At 37.4% G+C, this 20,830-nt stretch overlaps 1 protein-coding gene and 1 long non-coding RNA gene across 6 annotated transcripts in view; one reads left to right on the top strand and one right to left on the bottom strand.

Annotated features, from left to right (window-relative positions):
- The window catches only part of DCBLD2 (discoidin, CUB and LCCL domain containing 2), a 104,162-nt gene that overhangs the window by 73,422 nt on the left and 9,910 nt on the right, over positions 1–20,830 (top strand). For all 5 annotated transcript variants that reach the window (XM_035274191.3, XM_002758869.7, XM_078352163.1 and 2 more), the window contains 9 exons: positions 4,776–4,827; positions 7,666–7,738; positions 8,020–8,153; positions 9,794–9,834; positions 10,648–10,863; positions 12,153–12,277; positions 18,446–18,596; positions 19,367–19,453; positions 19,602–19,727. In XM_035274191.3, coding sequence (XP_035130082.1) covers positions 4,776–4,827; positions 7,666–7,738; positions 8,020–8,153; positions 9,794–9,834; positions 10,648–10,863; positions 12,153–12,277; positions 18,446–18,596; positions 19,367–19,453; positions 19,602–19,727 — 1,005 coding nt within the window. The remainder of the gene's footprint in view (positions 1–4,775; positions 4,828–7,665; positions 7,739–8,019; positions 8,154–9,793; positions 9,835–10,647; positions 10,864–12,152; positions 12,278–18,445; positions 18,597–19,366; positions 19,454–19,601; positions 19,728–20,830) is intronic.
- On the bottom strand, positions 9,424–20,634 carry LOC103788427 (uncharacterized). Its single transcript, XR_001907484.5, has 3 exons — positions 20,428–20,634; positions 17,374–17,506; positions 9,424–10,838 (listed from the first exon to the last, which is right to left on the bottom strand). It is a non-coding gene; the product is annotated as an uncharacterized LOC103788427 (long non-coding RNA).

Genomic DNA, 20,830 nt, shown 5'->3' with positions numbered 1-20,830 from the left:
GTAGAGAAAAGGGAAGACTGATAGACTTGCTGTTGGGAATGTAAGTTAATTCATCCATTGTGGAAACCATTGGTAATTTCTCGGAGAGCTAAAAGCAGAGCTGCCATTCGACCTAGCAATCCCATTACTGGACATACACCCAAGGGAAAATAAATTGCTCTACCATAAAGAGACATGTACACATTATGTTCATTGCAGCAGTACTTACAATAGCAAAGACATGGAGTCAACCTAAATGTCCATCAATGGTAGACTGGATAAAGAAAATGTGGTACATGTACACTATGGAATACTATGCAGTTAAAAGAAGAATGAGATTCTGTCCTTTGCAGGGACATGGATGCAGCTGGAGGCCATTATCTTTAGCAAACTAACTCAGGAAGAGAAAGCCAAATACCATGTGTTCTTGCTTATAAGTGACAGCTAAATGTAACACATGGGCACCTAGAGAGGAAGAGTTGATACTGGGGCCTGTTTGAGGGTGGGAGGAGGGAGAGGAACAGAAACAATAACTGTGGGGTGCTAACTAGTCTTGGTACCGAGATGACAAAATAATCTGTAAAGCAAACCTCCATGATACAAGTTTACCTATATCACAATCCTGTGCATATACCCCTGAACCTAAAATAAAGTTAAAAGGAAAACTACCTATTGGGTACTATTCTCACTTTCTTGGGGATGGGTTCTGTACCCCAAACCTCAGCATTATGCAGTATACCTATGTAACAAACCTGCGCGTGTACCCCTGTATCTAAAATAAAAGTTGAAGTTAAAATATCTGTATATACAATTCATTAATTTTTTCAGTGGACTCAGAGTTGTGCAGTCATCACCGTAGTCAATTTTAGAATATATTTATCACTCCAAAGGAATTTCCATAGTTAGTAGCAGTTACTCCCCATTTCTTACCTCTTAACCCCCTCCAGTCCTAGAAAACCACAAACCTACTCTGTATTGCTATAGATTTGCCTGTTCAAGACATTTTATGTAAATGTATCATATAATATGTGGTCGTTTGTTACTGGCTTATTTCACTTAGCATGTTTTCAAAGTTCCATGTTGTAGCATGTATCAGTACTTGATTTCTTTTTGTGGGCAAATAATATTCCATTGTATGTGTATATACACCCCATTTTGTTTATTCATCAATTGATGAACATTTGTATACAAACGTTGGTGTTTTTAATTCTCTTGGGCATATACCTAGTAGTGGGATTACTGGGTCATATGCTAATTCTTTGTTTAATATTTTAAGGAACTGGCAAACCATATTCCAAAACAGCTGTACCATTTTACAATTTCACTTGTGCTGTATGAAGACTCCAGTTTCTCCACATTTTTGCCAGTGCTTATTATGTCTTTATTTTCACCATCCTAATGGGTGTATGGTGGTATCTCGCTGTGGTTTCCCTGATGGGTAGTGATGTTGTGCATCTTTTTATGTACGTTGGCCATTTGTATATCTTCTTTGAGAAATGTCTGTTCATATCCATTGTCTGTTTTTAAATTGGTTCTTTTGTCCTTTTTTTTTTTTTTTTGAGGCGGAGTCTTGCTCTGTCACCAGGCTAAAGTGCAGTAGCATAATCTCAGCTCAGTGCATCCTCCACCTCCTGGATTCAAGGGATTCTCCTGCCTCAGCCTCCCAAGTAGCTGGGACTACAGACGCGTGCCACCACACCCAGCAAATTTTTGTATTTTTAGTAGAGGTGGGGTTTCACCATGTTGGTCAGGATGGTCTCGATCTTTTGACCTTATGATCCACCTGCCTCAGCCTCCTAAAGTGCTGGGATTACAGGCATATGCCACCACGCCCGGCCTCCTTTGTCTTTTTAATGCCACAAGATAATCTTTATATATTCTGAATACTAGATACATCTATTTCCATTGACATACTATTTGCAAATGTTTTCTCCCATTCTGTATGCTGTCTTTGTTAATGGTGGCCTTTGAAGTACAAACATTTATAATTTTGGTGAACTTTAATTTATTTTTATTTGTTTGCTTGTGCTTTTGGTGTTTTATCTAAGAAATCACTGCTTAATCCAGAGTTGTGATATTATATTTTTTTCTAAAAGTTTATAGTTTCAACTCTTGAGTTTAGATCCAGGTCCAATTCCTTTGCATGGAGGATATACAGTTGCCTCAGCATCATTTGTCTAAAACATTATTCTCCCCCCCCATTGAATTATCTTGGCACCCTTGTGGAAACTCAGTTAACTATAAATTTGTGGGTTTATTTTTAGACTTTCATTTCTGTTCCTTTGATTATGGTAACTTATACATTGCTATCAGAAATCTCTGGGGCAGATGGTTATTTTGGAACTAGGCTGTATTATTAACTGGGCGCATTGTAGTAATGACAGGTTTCTAGAAGGCTGTTTACTTTAGAAAAGATTTCAAGAGAGACATTTTAAACCTTAATTGCCTGCTTTCTTTGATGTTGTTTTCTTTGCTTTTGTAGAGTTGTAAATATTTAAGTGTGTACTTAGGGCTTACTTTTTTTTGTCTTCGGTCTTCTTGGCTCTCCTTGTAGCTGTCCATTTTGAATTCTTACTTTTCTCCTTGAGAGCTCTTTTGAGCTCCCGTGGAATTTGAGAGCAAGTTTAGTAAGTTGCCCATTTGCATGGCATAGTCTGGAGTCTCAGCACTGCGTGGACTTATAACCAAAGGCCTGTTCTGATCAAATTATCCGTAGTTGACCAGCTTTCTGGCATGTGGCTGGAAGGTAATGGGGCCAGCTGGCAGTCTTCTTGTGGTTTAAGTGCCATATTGGACCACACAGTACCTTTTGTCCCAGGCTATTAATCTTAGAAATTTAACTTCTAATCTTAGAAGTTGGAAATTTTTTTAGTGGAGCACAAAGTGGAAAATTGATTCTTGTTGATGCTGTGCAGAGATTGACAGGAATAACTAGAGTACCGGTAATTGAATTTGTCTGCTCTTCTGGTTGGTTAACTAGGTAGTAGTGAACCCCTATTTAGGCATCCATCTTCTTAAATTCCTAAAACGCAGTTTGATTTAGCTTAACTATCATTCAAATGCCTGTGGTTTATAAATATTAATTTATACAGTTGCCTTGAAAATACCACTTTTCTACTGGTACAACACAGGTTGTTAAGTTCTTGTTCAAGACACATTTTAGTTGAGTAGTAAACACAAAAGTTCTTCAGAATCGTATAATAAAATGATCATTATCCTGTGCTTGCTGTGGTGGCTGTTAATTTAACAAATATTTACATAATCTTCAGCATATTAGGAGCTGTCTCCATCTGCATATTGGCTACCCTTGACACAGTTCTTTAGCCAAGCATTTCCATGTAAAATCACTTACTTTTGTGATTGCCTTTGGGTCTTCTTCCAGGTTTTCCTCTCTGCGGGTTAGTAAATGACTGGACTTAGCCAAACATGCTAATGATCAGAAACTTTTATTCATCCACTGATTCAATAAATGTTCATTGAAAGCCTCCTGTATACCATACGCAGTTATTGTTGCTGGAAATACAAAGGTGAGGACAAACGGCCTCAGGCTGTGTCCCAGGACTAGGCTTCATAGAGTGATTTTGCTTATAACACCATAATTACATCAGATAGTCAGGCTTACATATTAACATAACACATGTTAACCTGTGAGAACACAGAATAGTCATCCATTTATTAAAACTTAAGTGCATACTATGTACTAAAGGAATTTGGCTTGTGAAGGTAAGGGGCAGCTTCTGTGAGCAAGTGACAGTGAAGCTGAGCTCTTAAAGAGGAATCAGCTCGGCTAAGGAGTAGTGGGAGAGCCTTCCAAGTCAAGAGAGCAGCTTGTGCCAGGGGGACCAAAACAAGGCTGGGGCAGTGAGAAGCCAAGACAGGTACACACAAGACTGCAGAGTAAGACAGGGCCAGCACTGCAAGACTGTAGGCTGTGTTGAAGGCTTTGCCCTCTTTCATAAGAGCAGAAGGAAGCCACTGAAATGTGTTTTTAACCAAAGTCACTTTTTACATAGGCTAGGAACTTGATCTTAATTAGAGGCAGATTAGCTCTTGTTCTGATACATTGGTTTCTAGGCAGAAAATGTTAAATTTTAGAAGTTTTGTTTATTTAGAGCAATGCTACTCCAGCTTCAGTGTGCTTAAGAAATTACCAAGAGGACTTGTTAGAACAGATTTTTGGGCCCCACCTCCATAGATTCTGTTAAGTCTGGATGGAGTTCAAGAATTTAAATTTCTACTAAGTTCCCAGAAGATGCTGATGCTGCCAGTTTTGTCTCTGGACCAGATTTTAAGTAGCAGTTATTAATAGAGCCATAAAACTAACTCACTTTTTTTCTTTTTATCATTGTTTTCCTTGTGTGCAAGCAGCAAAGGATCATTTTTAGTTATATAAAAACTAGGAAGAGAGAGAGAGAGAGAGAATGTGTGTGTATGTTTGTGGAGCTATATTTTACAGAAGCCACTTTAAGGCTATAAATTTTACTTATCTATGCATGTTTAAATATATGTATGTATATATAAATACACATATACATATATATGGTATATGACTTCCTGAGGTGATACGGTAGTAAATAGTATTGAGGAGACATTGCTCCAAAAATCAAGAAACTTAATATCAGAAAGAAATTGTGATTAACAAAAACTGGTTAAGTTTTTAGTACCATTTTGACAGTGCCATTAAGATTTTTGAAAATTAGAGCAGTACATACAGTTTGGAATTCTGAGACATTTGGGTTTCAGCAAGAGTAATCTTGTATATTAATGGAATCGGCTTTTTATTTTTGTTTTTCTAGATCTAATTACTTGTTTGGACACTGCATCCAATTTTTTGGAACCTGAGTTCAGGTATGACTATATTTGTGATTTTTTTTTTTTTCTTAAATGTTACTCTTCATTCACTTCTTCATTTTCATTCTGTATACGCTTAGGGTTAATGCATATTGTGTGATACATGTCATTGTTCTGAGACTTCAATAAATTAGAGCTTATTTAAAGCCACTTTGTTGCATGTTTATATTTTGCTTTAATCATAGCGTTTAGATCTATGAAAATGAAAGTATCAGTTTAATAATATGCTTTGAAAGTAGAACTAGGTGCTCTTGAAAATCTGGCAAAACTGCTAATAAAAGTTGAAAAGGTATTTATCTCTCTTCAGAAAATGGCAAGAGCATGGTTTTGACTGTTACAGAATTATCCAGTGTTGTTACTCAAGTACCATTTCTACTAATGTTTCTTTGCTTTATGCCTTTGTCTCTTGCCTAGATAACTTCTTATTGATTTCCTATTTCTGTTTGCTGGCTTTATTCTGCCGTTTGCACTGCTACCAAGTTGTTTTCAAAATACATATCTGATCATTCTTAAAAACCTTGAGAAACTCCTTGTAATTATAAAAAACAGTTGTCTGGTTTCCTTAACCTGGTCTTCTAGGTCCTTCACAAGCAGTCCTCAGGCCATTTTCTCGGTCTCCTTTTATGTTCTCCATATTGAAATGACTCAGTTATTTACACTGCTCTGAGTTCACAGAGCTTTTACCGTGAATCACTTGCCTTCTCTCTGTTTGGCAGATCATTCCTATCTTTGAAAACCCATCTTGTGGCTGGACATGTTGGCTCATGCCTGTAATCTCAGCACTTTGGGAGGCTGGGGCAGGCAGATCATCAGGTCAGGAATTGAGACCAGCTTGGCAAAACCCCATCTTGACAAAAATACAAAAAATAGCCAGACGTGGCAGCACGTGTCTGTAATCCCCGCTACTCAGGAGGCTGAGGCAGGAGAATCGCTTGAACCTGGGAGGTGGAGGTTGCAGTGAGCTGAGATCGCACCACTGCACTCCAGCCTGGATGACAGAGAGAGACTCTGTCTCAGCAAAAACAAAAACAAAAAAAAACCCATCTTGCTAACTTCCTCCAAACATACTACCACTCCCCAAGAACCGTAATTTTGTCTTCAAGAATGATTCTGTGTGGGAAGGGTGCCCTCTTCAGCATTGTAAGGGGACCCTGGTTAGCTGGGATAACCCTGGCATCAGTGTATGGTAGACTGCCCAGCCAAAGTCAACTGTGCTCCCTCCGCTCTCCAGCTCCATGATCTCCCACAAATTCAAGCTCCCATAATTCCTTTCCAGGGATGCTGTACTATCACCTAATGGCGTCCCAGCTTCCGCTCATGATTCCTTGCTATCTTCATCCTGGGAGCTAGAATAATCTTTTTTAAAAATACTAATCAGATTATGTATGTAAGCTGTCAAAATCCTTTACTGGCTTCCTGTTTTTACTTAGAATATATTCCAGACTCCTCACCATAGTCTACAAGCTTCTGCATTACCTGCCCATCTGTACAGTCTGTTTTCTAACTAACCTTAACTTTGCTCTCTGCCACCTACTTTCACTGCCCTCCTCACTTCCAGACACACACCAGGCCATCCTGCCTCATGCCGTGCTCTTCCGTCTGACTGTTGTGCATTTCTGACCACTTGTTCTAGTGACGTCCCTTAGCTCACTGCTGAGGCTTCACTCCCAGGAGCCCCACCCTGCCACCCCCATTCCTTGACTGGGGCCAATACAGAGTCCTGCATAAGAGCACAGATTCCAGAGCCCATTTGCCACCTGCTAGCTGTGTGAATGTGCAGTTTCTTAATTTCCCTATTTCCTAAAATGAGGACAACAATACGTCTCCTCCGTAGAGTTCTTATGTGGATTACCTGAAGCGTGTAGCGTGCTACCTGGCAATTCATTAAGTGTACTGAATTACTGTGTTACTTGTATTAAGTTAGATTTCTTCTGGTTGTTTCAATTTGCCTTTTCTTCATAGCAGAATCAAAATCAATTGTTTGCGTAAGTATTAGTTTAATGTCTTCTACCACTGGAATGTAAACTCAGAACAGGGGCAGTATTTGTCCGACTTTTGTAAATCCAATACCTAGTACCACCCTACACTTAACAGACAGCATAATAGACATTCAAATAAATGTGTTGGGTGGATGGGCAGCTGCATGAATGAATGCATCTCTTTTAATACAGCTTAAATTGGATCAATAGAGGGTTGGTAAAATTTATCCACAGAATAGAATATCATGTAGCTCTTAAATTTGATGAATAGGTCTTACAGTAGAAACATGTCTACCATTCTTATGAAAAAATAAGGCAGTATGTAATAAGGAAATTATAAATGTGTGAGTAAAGACATATTATATACATATGGATGGAAGAAAGTCTGAAGGGGCATTTTAGAACTGGTGGTCCTGGCCAGGTAATGTCAGTTCACACCTGAAATTATAGCACTTTGGGAGGCCAAGGCGGGTGGATCACCTGAGGTCAGGAGTTCGAGACTAACCCAGCCAACATGGTGAAACCCCATCTCAGCTGAAAATACAAAAATAAGCCAGGCGTGGTGGCATGCACCTGCAATCCCAGCAACTCGGGAGGCCAAGGCAGGAAAATCTCTGAAACCCAGGAGGCAGAGGTTGCAGTGAGCCAAGAAGGTGCCATTGCACTCCAGCCTGGGCAACAAGAGTGAAACTCCACGTCATAAAAAAAAAAAAAATAAAGAACTGGTGATCTTTCAGGTTAGTGAGATCATGGTATTCACCTTGAACTGAAAAATATGTATGTGATATTTGTGGGAGATAGTTCTTCCCTGTAAAATAGAGCATTAGGTAACCTTTTGTTTGTTTTCATTTCTCAGTAAGTACTGCCCAGCTGGTTGTCTGCTTCCTTTTGCTGAGATATCTGGAACAATTCCTCATGGATATAGAGATGTAAGCCAGATATAAGCTTATTCGAAAGTTGCGATATAACTATTTTTTTTTAGAACTTCAGAGTAGAGGTGTGTTAATTTTATATCCTTACCTTTTGCTTTTTTAAGACATTTTTTAGTAATACATGTTTTATTCTTTTTTGTCTGCTAAAACTCTGTTGTGTTAACTATGTTTATGAAGAAACTGCCTAGATTAACTGATTTCTCGAGGAAGTAGAGTGTCTTGTTATGAATTATTAAGATAAAATTAAAAACAAATCTTTTCTTTTTCCCTTCCTTAAGTCCTCGCCCTTGTGCATGGCTGGTGTGCATGCAGGAGTAGTGTCAAACACGTTGGGTGGCCAAATCAGTGTTGTAATTAGTAAAGGTATCCCATATTATGAAAGTTCTTTGGCTAACAACGTCACATCTGTGGTGTAAGTATATATGCAATTTAAAAAAATATACTCTCTATATAGTAAGCATTCTGAGTAGCAGTGGGCTAAGAACTAGCTAGATCTTAGCAGTATCACTGTTAATGGTGTTCCTGAAAGAACATTTAGGCAAAAAGCACTCACATTTGTGTACTCAGTGTCTGCACATTTTGAAGAGTATAGGCAGTGTGGTACTACCTTAGCTTATTGTTCTCCAAAAATGTCATTTGGAAGAGGGATGTGTTTCTTCTGTCTTTTCTAAGTGTTAAAAAAAAGTCTCTGTAATAGTCTAGAAGTTTGTTGCCAAATCCTTATTTATTTTACAGATCAAAAGGCTTAACTACTGTGTTCCTTATAACACATGGAAAATTCAGTTTCAGGATAACTGAAATACTTTAAATATAAATTTAAATTTGACATAAAGTATTACATCATAAGCATTATTGTGAATCTTCCTCTCATTCTAAGAGAATATTTTAAGGATATATTTTCATGGTATCTACAACGTACTACTGTTTTACAAAACATAAAGTAGGCGTCAAAAGCAGGAGAAGTTGAAACATTAAATAGAAATGCAGTGTTAGCAATCTGTTTTTGTAAATCTTGTCTCTTAGATATGCTCAGTCTTTCAGACAACACTAAGCCTAACTGAAGCCCGCTTTTCGTCAGTGGTCCTAGGCCCGTTTTCATTGAGAAGACACGAGCGTGATTCATAACCAGATTGGTATACAGCAGGATTCAGCAAACTTGTTCTGTAAAGATCCAGCTAATAAACATTTTAGGCTTTACAGGCCATATATCTCTGCAGCTTATTTTTGTTTGCTTGTTTGTTTTATTTATAGCTCCTTATTCTTAGCTCGCTGGTCCTACAAAACAGGCCATGCATGGGCAGTCATTTGCCCATTCCTGGTATAGACTCAACTACGTTTTCTTCTTTTGTTTTTTTCCTAGATTATTTTATGCATACCCTTTCATTCCTTTACTATGTTATACCTTTAGAAAGATTTAGTGTGTGTGAATTCTTTTTCATACTTTAATAAAGAAAACAGGGATAAGTTCCATCCTCTTGTAATGGTTTGAATGTTGGACTAAAGGCAGGAGTATACACTGAAACTTGTTCCATGACATGTTAATTTCTTCTAAAAAAAAAAAAAAAGAAAGAAATCCCTGTTAGTACTCAACTTTTCTTCTGTTTACCCCAAAAAACTTGAGCCTCATTCTCTGAGAATTAGACCTTTTAGTGTATTTTCATCAAAAGCATTTGCCACAGAAAAGTGTTAAGAATCCATTTATTTCATGAAATAAAGTAGTGAGAGATTTACAGTAAACAATGAGTAAATATGTTATGAAAAAGAAATGGAAGTAAGTACATGTTAAAGGCTACATAGAGACATTTGTACAATCACATATCTAGGTGCTAGATACTGGTAGAGAAAGTTGTTTATGCTGATTTCAGAAGTTGTCCTGCTTAGAAATGAGACTTTTTTCCCTTAGGAACAATATTAGTTGTCTAATTTTTAGCCATATAGTCTTCTTGATTCTTTTGATGGGTGGGGGGAACCAAATCAAAAGAAAACATTTCACTAAATATGGGCAGTCATGTGTTATGTGAGTATCACCTAAAAAAAAATTCTTTTTTTCAGGGGACACTTATCTGCAAGTCTTTTTACGTTTAAGACAAGTGGTAAGCCTTTATACTTTTTTATTTATATAATTAATATTGTTTGAACGCTGTATGTCAGGCACTGTGTCAAATGCTGATTTATTGTACTTTCTCAGTTGTCATAATAACACTATGAGGTAAGATAGTTACCTGATAATATGATGAATAGAACAAATCAGAAGCTTTATATTTATAGAGAAATGGTCATGTAAGCAAGGCAGGTTCCTTAAGAAAGATTACTTTTGAACTTGTCTGAAGAAGTAATCAATTCATTCAACAGAAAATATTTACTGAGTGCCTTCTTTATGTGCCAGGCATTGCTCTGGTTTGAGTGATAAAGCAGAGTTAAAGTGAACAAAGTCCTGCCTTCCTAGAGCTTACCTTTTAGTAGTGAAAGATTAATGATAAGCAAAGAATAAATCATTTTTATAATGTACTGTTTATAATACGCTAAAAGATGTAGGAACATAAAAAAGGAGGACGGGTTTGAAGTTGGGTCAGGGAAGGCATCAGGGAGAATGTGACATAAGCCAACAACTTGAAGGAGGTAAAGGAGTGAGTTACTCAGTTATTTGGGAAGAGTGTCCCAGGGAGAAGATAATGTATCACCATTAAACTCACAGGCATGCTTGTAACTGTGCATGCTTGTAGGTTTCCTAATGATACACAAAACATATGCCCAAGAAACACTTGCCTAGTTTTGAAGTTTCTCTGTTACAGTGTATTATTGCATAGTATATGTTAATTAAAGTTGGAATAGAAAGTTTGCAGTGAGTAGGTCTAATATGCATTTTGAAATTACACCTGAAAACCACATTTAGTCTTTTGTTTCAGGTTGTTATGGAACCCTGGGGATGGAGTCTGGTGTGATTGCAGATCCTCAAATAACAGCATCATCTGTGCTGGAGTGGACTGACCACACAGGACAAGAGAACAGTTGGAAACCCGAAAAAGCCAGGCTGAAAAAACCTGGACCGCCTTGGGCTGCTTTTGTCACTGATGAATACCAGTGGTTACAAATAGATCTGAATAAGGAAAAGAAAATAACAGGTTAAGAGATACAATTTTCTAGAGTAATTTATAATGCTGAATTTATTTGGAAAACTGTTAAGGCACTAAAATTTTAATTATATGGTTTTATGTTTTCTTCACTGATGTTAATATTATTGGAGACACATTTCATGAAACATGGCAGAGAAAAGTTATTTGTGTTATTTGTGTTGGTCAGGGTTCTCTAAAGGGACAGTGCTAATAGGATAGATGTATATATAAAGGGGAGTTTATCTTAATAAAGATAAGAGTCTTGACTCACAGGATCACAAAGGGAAGCCCACAATAGGCCATCTGCAAGCCGAGGAGCAAGGAAGCCAGTCCGAGTGCCAAAACCTCAAAAGTAGGGGAGCTGACAGTGCAGCCTTCAGTCTACAGTCGAAGGTCCAAGAGTCCCAAAGCTAAGAACTTGGTCTGATGTACCCGGGCAGGAAGCATACAGCATGGGAGAAAGATGCAGGCCGGGAGACTTAAGCCAGTTTAGTCTTTCCACGTTCTTCTGCCTGCTCTTATTCTGGCCGTGTTGGTGGCTGATTAGATGGTGCCCACCCAGATTGAGGGTAGACCTGCCTTTCCCAGGCCACTGACTCTAATGTTAATAATTTCCTTAGCAACACCCTCACAGACATACCCGGCAAGGGTACTTTTCATCCTTCAATCCAATCAAGTTGACACTATGTCTTAACCATCACAGTATTTAACTCATAATAGCTTTTTGTCTCCATTGTAATGAGACTTTTATTTTAAGGAGGTGTTTCAGTAAAGTGGTCCTGAGACATCTAAAATAGCAGTCTCTTATAGTCATTAAGAGAAATTTATGTTAAAGGAGTCCATTTTAAGGGATAAGATAACCAGTTTTCCACATGTGCAGAGTATAAATTTAATTTAGGGCCACCTAACAAATGGTCAGAATAATTGGTTGGGATTGGTTTAGATAATTTTGTTAAAATATTTATTTTGTTTGGGTACTGTAAGTAATACCAATAATTATCTTTTATCTGTTCATTCCCAGGAAGTCATCTTACTCAGTAGTCAGAATCTATTTTATGATTATATAAACACAAGACACCAAAATAGAATAGTTCTTTATGCACACCCATTATTCTTCCTATCCACGGGAATAAAGCCAAGGATTTAGTAGTTGTTATGATGAACATACACTTGGATATGGAAGTGAGCCGTAATCAGAAATGTTTGAGTTGTGCATCTCAAGTGTTTATGCTTTAATGCTGAACAAACTTAAGGAATCAGACCATGTGCATTAATGAAAGCAACTCTTAATTTCCCAGGCATTATAACTACTGGATCCACCATGGTGGAGCACAATTACTATGTGTCTGCCTACAGAGTCCTGTACAGTGATGATGGGCAGAAATGGACTGTGTACAGAGAGCCTGGTGTGGAGCAAGATAAGGTAAAATGATTACCAAGGTATTTTTTAAAAACTTTTTTTTTTTTTTTGAGATGGAGTTTCGCTCTTGTTACCCAGGCTGGAGTGCAATGGCACTATCTCACCTCACCTCGACCTCCACCTCCTGGGTTCAGGCAATTCTCCTGCCTCAGCCTCCTGAGTAGCTGGGATTACAGGCACGCGCCACCATGCCCAGCTAATTTTTTGTATTTTTAGTAGAGACGGGGTTTCACCATGTTGACCAGGATGGTCTCGATCTCTTGACCTCGTGATCCACCCGCCTCGGCCTCCCAAAGTGCTGGGATTACAGGCGTGAGCCACCACGCCCGGCCTAAAAACATTTTTTAAATGGGTGGTTGCCGAAGTTCACACACAGAGCTCTTCTGTATAAAAGAGATGCAGAAGTTAAGAATGTCTTACACTACCCTCTCCTGGTTATTTTAGGTAGTGTTAGTTATTGGCCTTACTCTTCTGACTTTAGAAAATTCTCAGTGGTTCTAGGTTCCTTTTGGTGATTGTAACGGTGAGTAGTACCTTTCTGATTTTTGTCACTACATTTTTAATTGAATTGTTTAGATACTTTATTAAGACAGTATAAAAGGGACCTCATAATTTCTTATCTGTATGAAGCTTTTATTTTCAGTTCACTGGATGCTGGAGACTCTTTGTTCCCAGATTTCTACTCTGTAGGCAACAGATAGAAAAGAGCTGAAAACCAACATGCATTAAATTATAGGATATTGTAGACTCAAAAATTAATCTGAAGATCATCTTACCAACTTTCATCTTGGAAAACTTCTGTTTTTTTTCTCTTATGTGAAGAATTGCTCTAGCATCTAATTATAATTATGGAATCTGTTTTAGTTAGCAACAAATTACGAAGATGCTGAAATGAGCCAAAGGAAATGATAAGGGGTTGGAAGCAGGCAGAGATGGATCTCATTCAGATGTGCATCCCTTTGATCTTTAAATGGAGGAGTCCTTGTCCCTAAGGAAGATAGATGCCTCCCATCAGTATCGAAACTATGGGCCGGGCATGGTGGCTCACTCCTGTAATCCCAGTACTTTGAGATTGCTTGAGCTCAGGAGTTTGAGACCAGCCTGGGCAATATGGCACTGCCCTGTCTCCACTAAAACTACAGAAAATTAGCCAGGCATGGTGGTGCATGCCTGTAGTCCCAGCTTCTTGTGGGGCTGAGGTGGGAGAATCACCTGAACTCAGGAGGTTGAAGCTGTAATAAGCTGTGAGATCATTTGATTGCAGTCCAGCCTGGGCCACAGAGGGAGACTCTCTTTCAAAAAAAAAACTGAAACGATGATGACATTTTTTCAAACTTTCCTGAGTTTGGCTTTGACTATATATTTTTATCATGTATGATTTACTAAAAAGTCTACAATTACTACTTCTCTCATCTGTCTATTCAAAAATCTTCAGGGGCTTATTATCTTTCATATGCATTTTAACTCTGCTTTTATTCAAGACCTCTTTTTTTTCTTCTCCATGGCGTCACATGAACTTCATCTTTGGTGAGCCTTTCCCTGTTAAAGAAATAACAATACCATCTCCACATCTTCCACTTCATGCCCCTAAACCGGACTGCTCTTCATTCCTACTACATTCATTCCTATTTGCATCACATTTGTTACACTTGTGAAATATTGCTAAATTTTTGAATTTTTAAGAATTGTTCATACTTATAAAAGCTTCCAACATCATTAAATGATATTTCTGAAAAAGATTGTTTTTTCATTCATTTTTGAAAGGTAACTTCCCTAAGTGTAGAATTCTCGGTTGACCAGTGGTTTTTTTTTTTTTTTTTTCCTTTCAATAATTTAAATACATTGTCTACTGTTTTCTGACTTGCATTGTTTTTGACAGGAATTTTGCTGTTGTTATCTCTGTTCCTCAAAATGTGATGATAGGTCTTTTTTCTGTGGCTTCTTTTAAGGTTTTCTTTTTATCATTTGTTTTAAGCAGTTGATTGATGTGGCTTTGTATACTTTGTGTGTGTGTGTGTGTGTAGGAATGGTTCTTTGAGTTTTTTGGCTCTGTAGGTCATGATTTGCATCAGATTTAGAAAATTGTAGTTCATTTTTCTTCAAATATTTCCCTTCCCAATTCTAATTTCATGAATATTATGACCTTTGAAGGTATCTCACCATTCACTAATTCTCCATTCTTTTTTTTTTTTTTTTTTTTTTAGTCTTTTTGTATTTTAGTTTGGAAATTTTCTGTTGTTTTGTCTTCAAGTTCATAATCTTTTCTTCTGCAATGTCTAATCTGATAATTCCCATCCAATGTATTTGTATCTCTGATATTGTATTTTTTACCTCTAGATGTTCAGTTTGGGGGTTTTTAAATGTCTCTTATGTGTCTTCTTTACATGCTCATACTTTATTTCTGGAACATGGAACATGTATTATAGCTCTTTTAATACCATTATCTGCTAATGTTATCCTATGTCATATATGGGTCTTTTTATATTGATTGATATTAGAAATCATATTTTACCTGCCTGACTTTTTTTTTTTGGATGCCAGACATTGTGTTACATTGGTGCTGGGGTTTTTTGTTATTGTTATTCCCTTAAATATTTGAGCTTTATTCTGGGATGCAATGAAGCTACTGGAAACTGTGATATTTTCAAGGCTTGCTTTTAAACTTATTAGGCAAGACATGGACAGCCATGAGTTTTTTTCATTTTTCTGCACCAAAGAGACAATACCATTCTAAGTACTCACTGCAGCATCCCATGTATTATGAGGTTTCTCTGTTCTACTTGTTGGTAGTGTAAGGAATTCCCAGACCTATGGAGTTCTGAGACTTGTCTTGCTGACTTCCAGTGTTTCTTTTACTGGCCATAGGTCATTTCTTTACATGCAGCTGAAGAGTTAAGGGAAAACTCCTTATATATCCTAGAAGTGTCTCTGTCTCGCTCTCTATCTTTATAGCTCTTTTCTCCCCTAAACTCTTGCCCTACAAATTCTAGCTACTTTGTTGGCCTTCCACTGTCAGCTCTGTCTCTACAACTCAGTGAGACCAGCAGGCTTTGTTAAGGATCCATCTCCCTGCACTGTGGCCTAGAAACCCTCTACAGACAGTACTGGGACAGTAAGTAACAGGGCTCACCTTATTTGCTTCCCTTCTCTTGGTAATTATTGCCCGAGGCGGCCTGTCGTCCAGAGTCTGAGAACCATTATTTCATATATATTATCCAGTTTCTCATGTATGTATAGGATTGAACAGGATGTCTAGTCCATTACTGTCATGGTCCAAAATGCAAGTCCTCACATTGAGTTGTATGAATTAACAGTCTTTTCCCACTCACATAAGTCCGTGTGCTCCCTTATCACCTCAAACTCAAAGGTAATTGGTGTTCTCATTTTACCCCTTTTCTAAGCCTGCATGTGTGTGCGCACACACAGACTGCATTTGATTTTGTTTTCAAAAAATGAGTTTAATATATATGCAACTTGTTTTTATAATATATCACTTTCTAACATTATATACCATATTTATGTGTGGTAATATCCAATAAAATTTAAGTTTCTTGAGAGTGGAAACTGTAGCATCCATATCCATTTTCTCTTCATAACACCTCACATACTTCTCTGTACATGGAGGATGTCATAGACTGACTATAGCAAGTCTTTTTTACTCAGTTTTTATAAAATCAAGACAACAGTATAGAGGAAGATCTTAAAGATAGTTTTTATGTTTAATGATTTGTTATCATCCCTGTTCCACTAATATAGAAAGAATGAAAATAATTGCCTTTCATTTTATTTCAGAGTAATATCTTAGGAAATCACGGGAGCTCACTAGTATGGAAATTATCATAATTGCAAAACAAACTTTTTAGGAAGTAAAGGATATTAACACATACTTCAAAGTTTATAGTCTAATTAGCCAAGAAGAAATAGAGCCACAATACTCGGAACTAACTTAAGAAGTTAATCGCCTGTAATCCCAGCACTTTGGGAGGCCGAGGCGGGTGGATCACAAGGTTAAGAGATCAAGACCATCCTGGTCAACATGGTGAAACCCCGTCTCTACTAAAAATTACCAAAAAATCAACTGGGCATGGTGGCGCGTGCCTGTAATCCCAGCTACTCAGGAGGCTGAGGCAGGAGAATTGCCTGAACCCAGGAGGCGGAGGTTGCGGTGAGCCGAGATCGCGCCATTGCACTCCAGCCTGGGTAACAAGAGCGAAACTCCATCTCGAAAAAAAAAAAAAAGAAGTTAATCATTTACTTAATCTCACCTCAGCTAATTAAAAAAAAAATCACTTTGATTTTAGGCAATATATGCTTATTAATGGTCTTTAGAAACTACCTAGTTGATCTGACCTAGAGAACAACCAAGGCTTTTTTTAGCTTATTGGAGGCTATACTTAAGTCAGAAGACCCAGAGTCAAGTTGCTGTCCCGTCACTGACTAGCCAGCTGCGCAATCCACTTGCAGATTCCTGTGCCCTGCCTATTTCATAGGGTTGTCTGAGTTAGTTACATTAAAATGTTTTATAAGTAAGTGCTGGTGCAATGTAAAATACTATCAGTATTTGCTTGAAGTAGTTAAGGGAGTGAGACTCACCTAAATGCATAATTTTACCTAAGGATTATTTTTATAATGCAGTTCTTGCTATTTAGTTACAATCACTAAATTAGTATTAGGCCAGGAGTCGTGGCTCACATCTGTAATTCCAGGGGTTTGCGGGAGGTCCAGGCGTGAGGGTTGCTTGAGGAATGGAGTTCAAGACCTGCCTCAGCAACACAGGAAGACCTCTTTCTACAAAAATGAAAAGTCACAGGGTAGGGTGGCTCACTCCTGTAATCCCAGCATTTTGGGAGGCTGAGGCAGGCAGATCCTTTGAGGTCAACATGGTGAAACCCTGTGTCTACTAAATATACAAAAATTAGCTGGGCATGTTGATGCGCACCTGTAGTCCCAGCTACTCAGGAGGCTGAGGTAGGAGAATCACTTGAACCTGGGAGGAGGGGGTTGCAGTGAGCCAAGATCACACAACTGCACTCCAGCCTGGGTGACAAAGTGAGACCCTTTCTCTAAATGAATGCATACATGCATATATACATACATACCATACACATTGGCATGGCGCCTCTATAGTCGTAGCTACTCAGGAGGCTGAGGCGGGAGGATCATTTCAGCCCAGGAGTTTGAGGTTGTGGTGTGCTTTGATCCCACCAATACAATCCCTGGATGACAGTGTCTCTAAAAAAAAATTAATAATTTAAGCATAAAATAGCATTTCAAAGTCACTTCTGGTTTAAATAGCAGCAAGGAACAAAAACTGGGATTATATTATGAGAACTGTCTTTATGCAGTTTATCCAGTAGGTGGAGGTATATATCTGTTAACAGTGTTCGATAGTACATGTTCACCTTCAGTCTCTCGAGAGAAAATTATGCAAAGTACACAAGCAAAATATTTCCTCTAACACCTAGCATGATCAATTTTGTTTTACTTTAAAAACAAAAATTAATGTATTTTAAAAGTTGGTAATTCCACAGGACTAGAGTTACTAATTTATTAATAGGATAAATTGTCTCACTGGATTTGAAACCTTTTACCCAAATGCCAAGTTAATCCTCTTACTAAGTTCTTAAATCATCTTAAAATCATTTCCATATTAAATATTTTTCCTTTATAAACTTTTGATAAAAAGTGCATCTTGATAGTTTTCCATATTATGATTTATTTTCTTAAAAATTAATCCTTAGGCCGGGCGCCGTGGCTCAAGCCTGTAATCCCAGCACTTTGGGAGGCTGAGGCGGGTGGATCACGAGGTCAAGAGATTGAGACCATCCTGGTCAACATGGTGAAACCCCGTCTCTACTAAAAATACAAAAAATTAGCTGGACATGGTGGCGTGTGCCTGTAATCCCAGCTACTCAGGAGGCTGAGGCAGGAGAATTGCTTGAACCCAGGAGGCGGAGGTTGCGGTGAGCCGAGATTGCACCATTGCACTCCAGCCCAGGTGACAAGAGCGAAACTCCGTCTCAAAAAAAAAAAAAAAAAAAAAAATTAATCCTTATTGTCATGCTTTATAGTGGTCATTTAATGCATAGAGCAAAGCGCAAAAACATTTAAGGGGAGAAATTTAGCCCTTCCCTCTGTTGATTTAAAGTACCAATTTTTGTTCTTTTAAAGATATTTCAAGGAAACAAAGATTATCACCAGGATGTGCGTAATAACTTTTTGCCACCAATTATTGCACGTTTTATTAGAGTGAATCCTACCCAATGGCAGCAGAAAATTGCCATGAAAATGGAGCTGCTCGGATGCCAGTTTATTCCTAAAGGTAAAGAAATTGTGTTTAAGATATATTCACTTGGCTCCTAATTTACAATGATTTTGCTGTTCGCAGAGAAAGTAATAATGAGGATGTTTTTCTGACTAAATTCTAATTACAATATTTTCTTAAAGGGATTTTAAAAAAATAAATGATTACCATATTAAGTTACTTATCAGAATGGTCTCCAAAATTATAAGTGGAAGAAGAAAGAGCATCATTCATGAGATAATGTAAATGAGATCACTTTCCAAATTCAGTCTCAATTCTAATAATTTTAAATCAGGTCTCATGTACTGTAATGTTTGTTTAACATAAGCATGGAAGAGTGTAACCATACATTTAAACTGAGAATAATTTATCTCAATATTACACATTTTAATATACTATTTATTGTTGTATCCCCAAAGACTACCACGGTGCCTGACACATCACTGGCCCTCCATACATAATTATTAAATGAATTGAATAAGTACTGTACCAAAATGTGATGACTCCTTTACTGCTTTAGCATTCCACATCACTTTCCACCCCATTATTCTCCTTCCTCAGAGTATTTTCAGATGATTTAATTATTTAAAAACTGAGAAATCCTGACATTTGTATATTTATTGCGGAGTATAATATTTATCCTTCCAATATATTTCTCTCTGTGATTTAAAAGTATGCTGGAGAATTAAATATTTTAGGAAATATTGAAGACATTTAACATTGCTATTTTTAACAATGGTTTTTTAAAACAAAATATTTAAACTAAGTTTACTAAACCATTTTTCAAGGTCGTCCTCCAAAACTTACTCAACCTCCACCTCCTTGGAATAACAATGACCTCAAAAACACTACGACCTCTCCAAAAATAGCCAAAGGTATGCCTGCTTTTAATGTGAGAATTTGCTATTCCTTGGATTTATGATGCAGCTTTCCAAAAATATATTTGAAAGCATTATCAAATAAGTTTATGTAAATCAAGTGGTATGGATTAAAAAGTAAAGAGCTTTTAAAACTTTTTTAAAGGTCGTGCCCCAAAATTTACTCAACCGCTACAACCTCGCAGTAGCAATGAATTTCCTGCACAGACAGAACAAACGACTGCCACTCCTGATATCAGAAATACTACGGTAACTCCAAATGTAACCAAAGGTATGCAGACAGGAAAATGAACACCTAGTACATAGTATGGTTTTGTTTTTAAAGTTTTCATGGGCATTTTTAACTTACACCCTCAGTTTCTTCCAACTATAGTTTTTAAGTATAGCAAAAAAAAAATTGATTTTATTTCTTAGGAAAAGACTGCATTGATCTAAGTTCTAGTTTCTGCTGCCATGTAGAATTGCTCTTTAAATATTTAGAGAAGGCCACTGTGTTGCAGGCCTCCTCTTGTGATTTATTTTTCCTTACGGCTGACCATGTTGACTCTCAGGCTTAGAAATACAATATTTTCTAGAAATAACTGAAGTCATAGCAGGAAACAAACTTGTTTCCTCTGGTAATATATTAATTTGATGGGTAGGGAACTTGATGGCAAAAGGGGGAAAACAAAAACAACTTTTAGTGGAAACGAAGACTTTTTTAAAAATACTCTTAACATGTTCATTAAAAAAAAATTTGGTCTCTCTTTTTAAATGTTTGCAGTTATATTTTTAAAGATTATAAATACAAATTTATTAGAATTTACTTTCAACTTTAGTTATCAGTGATAAACAAGGTCTCAAAATATATAAAACATAGTTAAAATACACGAAAGGTAGTTATAAGTTGAAAAACAAATTTTCAGTTGAATTTTAAAAAGTGTCAGTGTCAGAGTAGACTGAGTATCAGGGTTGTTAGATAAAAAGCTTACTTGTTTTCAGGAAAGTGCAGAAAGAGAAAGCAATTCATCCAGAGTAATTTGTGCCACATAGATCATCAGTCATTCTCAGTTTTCAAGGTTTGCCTGAATTCAGATAACTTTCTCTCATCTTCCCCATGTCGGTTTCTCTTCCATCTTCTGAGGCATTTTCAGAAAGACGAATTTCTTTCTCATGCTGCAGATACAGCTAGACAGAATGAAGAGTTCTCAGAGGCAGGAGATCTTAGCATCTTACACAGCTGCTCACGAGTAGTCAGAGGGCATGTACTTAGGCAGAATCCCAGCCCACATGCCTGGTTGGAGATCAGTTACTGAAAAGTGTTGCTCGTCCTAAAATCTGATTACAGAAGCTCAAGACTGAGTCCTTAAATAATTTTCTTCCAGAATTAAGATC

Source organism: Callithrix jacchus, chromosome 15, assembly GCF_049354715.1.
Source record: "Callithrix jacchus isolate 240 chromosome 15, calJac240_pri, whole genome shotgun sequence".
Taxonomy (NCBI): Eukaryota; Metazoa; Chordata; class Mammalia; order Primates; family Cebidae; genus Callithrix; species Callithrix jacchus.
Note: the sequence above shows the minus strand (reverse complement) of the source record. Positions and strands in the feature narration are given on the sequence as shown.